Source organism: Wasmannia auropunctata, unplaced genomic scaffold (genome assembly GCF_000956235.1).
Source record: "Wasmannia auropunctata unplaced genomic scaffold, wasmannia.A_1.0 LD294819.1, whole genome shotgun sequence".
Lineage (NCBI taxonomy): Eukaryota > Metazoa > Arthropoda > Insecta > Hymenoptera > Formicidae > Wasmannia > Wasmannia auropunctata.
Genome location: NW_012068071.1, coordinates 37066 through 44878, shown reverse-complemented (window position 1 = coordinate 44878; position 7813 = coordinate 37066). Strand labels below are relative to the sequence as shown.

At 30.2% G+C, this 7813-nt stretch overlaps 1 protein-coding gene across 3 annotated transcripts in view; it reads left to right on the top strand.

Moving 5' to 3' along the window:
* The window catches only part of LOC105461295 (voltage-dependent calcium channel subunit alpha-2/delta-3), a 64131-nt gene that overhangs the window by 21095 nt on the left and 35223 nt on the right, over positions 1-7813 (top strand). For 2 of the 3 annotated variants that reach the window (XM_011707787.1, XM_011707786.1), the window contains 4 exons: positions 3287-3386; positions 3972-4004; positions 6563-6664; positions 6861-6973. In XM_011707787.1, the coding sequence (XP_011706089.1) occupies positions 3287-3386; positions 3972-4004; positions 6563-6664; positions 6861-6973 (348 nt within the window). The remainder of the gene's footprint in view (positions 1-3286; positions 3387-3971; positions 4005-6562; positions 6665-6860; positions 6974-7813) is intronic. The other variant, XM_011707788.1, reaches the window with a different exon arrangement.

Genomic DNA, 7813 nt, shown 5'->3' with positions numbered 1-7813 from the left:
AGTCAAGGTTTGGGGAGAGGATAGGATGTGAAAGGGGTGGTAGAAGAGTGATGGAAATTATGTGGAAAAGGAATCAAGGATGGGGAGATAAGAATCAGATAACAATTCCGTATCACTCTGTTTGTTTAGTGCTCTAGATTGTTTTATAATATCTATCATCTCGGATACATTCTTTTTATCTAATTGTAAGATGATTCTTACAAATGAAGATTCTTTATCTAGAATTCTGATATTATCCCAATCAAACTCATGTCTTTCGAAAAGACGATGTTCCGAAATAACCGATGGAGAGCCACTCTTTATTAATGTCGGACTTGTATTCGTGAATTGTTTGTCCAACATATGATCTCACAATTAAGACAATCAATCTTATAAACGACATCACATTGAGACATTCTATTATATTTAAAATGTCCTTTCCTGTCGCTATAAGACTTCTCAAATTATTAGGAATAGTGTAGGCCATTTGACAATTTAATTTTTTTGCAATCGAAGTGAACTCTTCCGACATTGAGCTTACATACGGAACAGTAAAATGAATCTTTTTGTTGTCAATTAGGGTGAGATTGTGAGTGTTATCACAATTTTCCGAATGATCAAAAAAGAGACATTTTAATCTTCTCTATATTGTGGCAAAAATAAACTTTAGGGGGTAACTATTATTTAATAGGGTATTAATCAACTATGTAAAATTTTTTTGATGGAACTGAGGATGGGATAATAAAATAATATTGTCCACCATTCCGAAAATGATATCCCTCTTATGATCTATCGAATTAGAGTTCAAATTTAAGTACCTTTCTGAGAACGTAGGCTTTTTATATAAATCAAATATAATCCGACCGTTGTTATTAATTACGCTGACATTTAAAAAGTTTATACGATCATTCTGCTCAATTTCGATGGTGAACTATGGTAATCGTTCATGAAACAAATTAAACGTGTTCAATATACAATTCAGACTATCTCTCGGGGCCATTTACAAAATGTCTACATATCTAAGATAAATAGGTAATTGGATAAGCAACATTGACAGAGCTCTGCATTCTAAGTCCTGTAATACAAAATCCGCAACAGTGGAACAGGAGACACAGGATAATCCATTGGCGTATCAAAAATTTGTTTGTAAAAATTGTTATCAAAAGTAAAAAACATGGAATTTAACACTAATTTAACAGCAGTTATGAATTCATCGTGGGGGATGTTAGTGAAATTTAAAAACATATGCCATCTCTGAGAAATGCTTTCCACAGCTAATTCTGTGGGTGGCACATTGGTGAAAAGTGACACCACATCTAGAGGCATCTAGAGACGCAAACACTGCATCTGATTTCAAAATTAAACCATTCAGCTTTTTTAGTTAATGGTGGCTATTTTTAACATAACTTGCTGGTTTCGGAATGTTTAAGTTCATGATGTTGTACTATATGTTGTAATATTTTGATAACTCATATAACGGGCTGTTAATAGAAAAGATTATAATTCTGAGTGGATTTCCTATTTTATGTATCTTTGATAAGCCATAGGCCCTCGGAAGAATGCCGTCCGTAGTTAAAATTTTTTTGTAAGTGTCCGTGTCAATGTAACTCCTCCCCTTCCAACAAGATAATAATGATCGTAGATCTGCGGTAAGTTTTTTAGTCTTTTGGCACAATATCATACGTGGTTCTATCATTAAGCATACCCTTCATATTTTCCATATATTCCATTTTGTTGAGAGCAGCTCTCTCTCAACAGTTAATGATTTCTGGATATTCAAACATACATCTATTCACGGACTAAAGATGATGCTTCCTGGAAAATCTAGAAGCCAAGGCAAGAATTGTATAACATCAGACTTTTATAAATTGCGAGCAAATGCGTTTACATGTTTATAAGATTGGTTATTTAATTCGTTATATTCCCACTGAGGATGACCGCTATGTAAAAGGATCGAAGCGTCTGGAATAATTTTTATTGTACTTCAAGTATTTATATAATATTAAAGATTGTTTACCGCCACAGTTCAAAATAAGATTATTAGGACGTTACACCTAGCTTGGCTTAACAGCTCCATTATCGTTAATAACTTAAACTATTTTATATTATTCACGAGAAAAATAAGCAAATGTTACAAATTATAACTCATCCATTTTTCTAGATATCAAATATTATCGGAAGTTTGAATTAAAATTTTTTAAATCAAATCCTCGTGCGATAATATTTCGATATTTGTGTCTCTTTTCAGGAATAAATCGGAAGTACAGAAAACTCTTAAATTTTAAATTAAAACATATGCGAGTACATGGTATCGTTGAATAGATCTATTGAAAAGAAACATCTTTGAATACAAATTTTTATATTTTAAATTTAAATGTTTACTATCTACAATTTTCTTTACTTCCTGAGCTTATTCTTAGAAGCATAAATATCATTTATTCGATTCATTGCATAGAATTTGGTTTAAAAAAGTTTAATTTTTAAATCCCCAACATTTAATGTCTGGAAATATGAATGATTTTTAATCTATGACATTTGCTTATTTTTCTCATGATCCGAAAGTGACATAAAAAAAGTTGAAGCAAAAGATGTTCGTTTTTAAAACTTATTCAATGATTTCACTTGACTTATGTTCCTATTGAAAATTTCAAACTTTATCCAGGTTTTATACCCTACTTCTGTAGTTTCCGGAAAATTGAAATACCACCATTAAATAGTTTATATAGGTAATGAAAAATTTTTCTCCAACTTTCGACCACTATCTATTTTTGAGAAAAAAAAGTACGGATGGTGTGACTATAATATAACTGAAATAAACCTACTCTAGCGATACTCCGATTTCATTTGATATAGTAGAACTATAAAAAATACATATAATAATTTGATTCATATTTACTATAATTCTATTTTACTAACAATAAGCCATTTTAAGGACAGTTGCTATCCCTTCAATTTTCTCTCGTAATTATAAGTAAAATAATTTATAAAAAACAAAATTTAATACAAGATGTAGATCGAAGTTTTTTTAATTACTAATTACAAATATGATATCAGATTTGCAAATTTATTCGGTTAAATATGAAAATGTTTAAATTTAAATTAAAGAACAAGAGAATTAAAAAATACTGTACAGTGACATATTATAAAAGTTGTTTGGATAAATTTCATTATATATAAAAAATTTCTAATTTTCTAATTTAAATCACAAAATTGGGTACATTAAAAAAATTACCCCTTATCTTAAACTTCTTGAGCTGTATCAATTAATAGATGATAATGCCGATTTAATACGACTGTCACATTTCAGGTGACAAAAAACTAGTGCAATCACTGGTCTTGGATGCTCTGGTGACAGACGGATTCGATAAGAGGGAATCGCAAAGAATGCATAAAGAAGAAAACGAGAAGTAAGTTCCGCGACGGCAGTAAGCAAGAGTGCACGTCTATCTTTCATTCTCACCCATTTATACACCAACTGCAAATTGCAATCGAGCACAGCAATGCACAAAGCACGCGATTTACCATTCACGCACCACCTAGTGCCGGTCACTTTTGCAAATTGTTTAACTGCCACTTTGCCTTGAATATAGCTCGTGATAGTTTGCATAATTATTGTTTACGTGAGGTGTAGCAAATAATAAATCTTAAGTCTGCAATATACACATACTTTTTTTATAGCATTGATAGACGGATAAAGTTTCTGACGGTCGCCGAGTATTGTTCGGAATTCGATTGAATCTGTACGTGTATGAAAAAGAGAAACTATATATACACGTGCAATGAATATGTAGGATATTAAAAGCGAGAGACTGCTCGCACAATTTCTTTAACATAGGTGTATATCGTACAAAAAAAATCGCAGTGCGACAAAAGTTATTACTTTGTAATATGCCAAGTGCAATTATGAGCAACTGTCCAATATTTCATTTCACAATATTATCATTTATTGCATATTTTTATTACATTTTATTATTGTGTGTCTCCACCGCTAGCCCTATTGCCATACTGATGGCTCTACTGCACAGGTAATCCATTATGCACAATTATTTGTCTAACACGTTAAACATGTTTGTCGATAATGCACGGTAATACTTTGTGATGATCGTATTTAAAATATGATGATACTATTTAAAATGTGTTTATTACTTTATCTGGATGGACAAAGATGTAAAAATTACAATCGAATGCCTAATTTGTGATTACGATAAATATGACTAATATACGCGCAAAAAGTTACATTAAATTGTACGCGTATGTTTTGACAATAATCTTTATAAGTACATCCGTTTTTATATATATTAAAACTAATAGTACAGTCGGAAAGACAGTGATTCCTTATAGAAGGATAAGAAAATAATGTATATATAGATATTAAGAGAAAGGAAATTAAGGGAATATCTTTGCAGAGTTAAATACCGTAAAAGCTAAATGTAAGTTAAGGTAGTAATTTATTAAAAAGTTTGTAGATTTAAAGAGTTTATATTTAAGGACTTATATTTTATATTTAAGGACTTTAAAAATTTCACAAAATCAAAATTTTTTTCATTTTTTTACTAGTTTAAAGTTACAAAAATAGAGCTGATATATAAATTAATAATTGTAAGTAAATTATTCAAAATTATAAAATGTATATCCCTAGACTTCAAATTATTTTTTCTCAAAACATTATTTTTGAAATATAATGGGCTACGATATCTTAAACACTATGATTTATAGTAAGATCAATTTGAAGTTTTAAAGTAATACTTCTAATAATATATTCCACTTCGATTCAATTATTTTTAAGACTTCTTTGTACTTTTAGTTTTTTTTAAGTTATACAGGGTGTCCGGTAATAACCGTATCGAATCTCGTGGGCTGGTAGAGAAAATTAAACTAAACAGAAAAGATAGAGTCTATCCCCACGCGCATAGCAACGCGGCGAGATATAACCGCCCCACCGCTGGTTTTCAGCGATTGGCCGAACGGATACACGTTTATTTGCCCATATTCAAAATTTAATATCTTGTTAACGATTGCGAATTTTGCAAAATGGTAGAGGACTTTTTTGTTTAGTTTAATCTGCTCTACCAGCCCATGAGATTTGATACGGTTATTACCGGACACCTTGTATATAACAAAGAAATGTTTCAAGAAAACGCAATTCCCATATTTAGATGTGTCTAGTTTTGTAAAAATAAACTTTATTTAAATTTTCTCTAAACCGTAAATCAAAAATGACAAGTTTAAAATAAAAAAATGCTTATTTTTTATCTCAGATAATAATTTATCAAAGAACGATATTATTGTTTCAGTATTTTTGTTCAATAATTTTGCATTTTAATTTTTTATTATTAAAAACGTGTTTTTCCAACAAAAAATACTTTGTCTATTTTTTTAAATAAAAGTTTTATGTAGTGAAAAACACTTTTACTATATTTTTCGATTCGTTACTATAAACCTTTAAAACATATAAGATTAAATATAAATAGATAAGATTAATTGTAAGTCTTAATATCGATAAATAATTATGGAAAATTGTTGATCTTCTATTGTCGACTATAGTCAATATACGAGCTAAAGTGAACGCTTGGCAGCCGTCGACTATAGTCGTTCTATTTTCGGAAAAGTGCCGTGTAAAAAATAGATAGACCGAAAGAAGATGAGAATGCATTAGGTAAATTCAAGTTTACCCGATGTATTTGTGTCGATCCTTTTTAACTAGCCTATTTTTTATACGATTAGTCCGAAGCGGAAAAAAAAGAAATTTAGAAATAAAGGTTCTCTAAATTGCCGTCTCTGATCGAATCTATAAGTTACATATTTATTGCCGTAAAGTCGGTTAAATTGTTAAAAATATGTAATGTTTTCAGTTAAACTTCTTGTCAAGAAAATAAAAATGAAACGAGAACGAGAGTGAGCAATATTTTATCAAGTCGGCTGTTTTGGTTATCGGCAACAATTAAATTAGGTTCGAGATTATTTCTTCGCTTATTCGGAAAATGACGAGATATTTATGATGTTGTAACCGAAGCAAGAAATAATCTTATAATTAAGAAATTCTGTGCAGAAAACATAACATATTCAATTAAGAAATGTGATTAATATTGTAAAGATTTATTTATCAATTGTATTTTAAATTTTCATTAAGGAATCACTTTCTTTTTTCATTTAATCGTCACTAGATGCTCTACATACAGTGCAATTAATGTTGCGATTATTAAACGCGATAAACTCAAGTTAAAATATCGTTACGTATTCTCGTATTCAAATGTCGTTGCCTTCGATAACTAATTCAAAGTGCCAAACGATAGAAAACTAACAGAAAATCGATAGATATATTTTTACGTAAGAACCCTGACTCCGTTGGGGTATGTTAAATCAGCGTTTTCGTGGCTTCATTTCATCTCGTACTTATTTCCCCGTATTTTAATCGACAGAGAAAATCTACAAGCTGTCGATCAGAAATTGCTCCACATGCCACGATTAAAGCGATTAGTTTAATTTGCAATTCAGCTACTGAATATACAAATAATTGCGTACTGATGGCGTATTTGTTGTTCCATCGAGAATATGGTTTACATGCTATGTTTTGCAATTGCAGTCAGGGCAGGGGTAGATTCGGCGTCACCAAGAGCTTCATCGCGACCAGGAGCGGACTCTTGCGATGGCACGAGCATCAAAGTGACGGAAACGCCGAGCAACCGTGAGCTTATTTTTAATGATAAGAATATCGGCTATAAATGTTGTTATGTTGCTAAGAGCTAATACGCATATACATAAAATAGTTTATTCGTCCATTGTTGAGTCAAAAATTTTGAAATACAATAGTCATTTAATGCGGTTTATTATCAAATCTTGCAAAAATAATTAAGCACAGCCATTCTAACATTTACACGCAGGCGGTTCGCTGAAAGACATGCACGAGCCATGGATTCATCGTGGTACAAACGAGCAGTGGATCAACACTCCATAGAACCGGAAAGCTTTGTTTTCAGCGTACCATTTAACGCGGGTAAATATATATACGTATATTAACATGCGTTTAATATTTTCTAATAATATTTTCTAAATGAAAAAATACACTTGCGAAATTATAGGACAAAATTACCTGTCCTTATATGTTTCTTTTTGTCATCATTGAGTCAATATTTCAAATTATTTATTTTCATTTTTTTTCTTATATGATTGGCTACATTTTGGTTAATACTTTTTTAAATAAAATCCTTTTTCTAAATCTTTTGATCACAATTTTTTTATTTGATTAAATGCGATTCAAGTACATCAAGTTCTTATGCTTTATTTTTATTTTAAATTATTTTTAAATTTTTATTTTAAATTAAAGTTTTATATAACTTAGATTTTGCGTAAAATCAATATCAATCACAAAAAATAAAATAAAATTCTATTTATTAAATACATATGTAGTATCTGTAAAAGTGATTTTTAAGATTTAGATTTGTCTCGTAATACTTATTTTTGAGTATAGTTAATTTTTTATTTATTAATATACATACAGGGTGTCCCGTAATGACCGGACTAACGTTTAAGAGTAGATTCCTGAGATCATTTTAAGATAAAAGTTCCAATACCAAAATGTTGAGACCATAATAGTTTTTGAATTATAAGTGTTTAAAGTTAACTAATCAGATCGTCTAAAGTTGGCACGCTCAGGTACGGCACGCGACAACTCCTAAAAACAAAAGCTGACTTATCGCCCCTTTATTAATATCGATATAAGGATTACATATGTGAATATAAGATTATTTTTATTGATATTTCTGCAAACACATTGCGCGATAACATTGTACAATATTTTCTTTTTGTAATAACATTTTTGTCTTTACATAATACA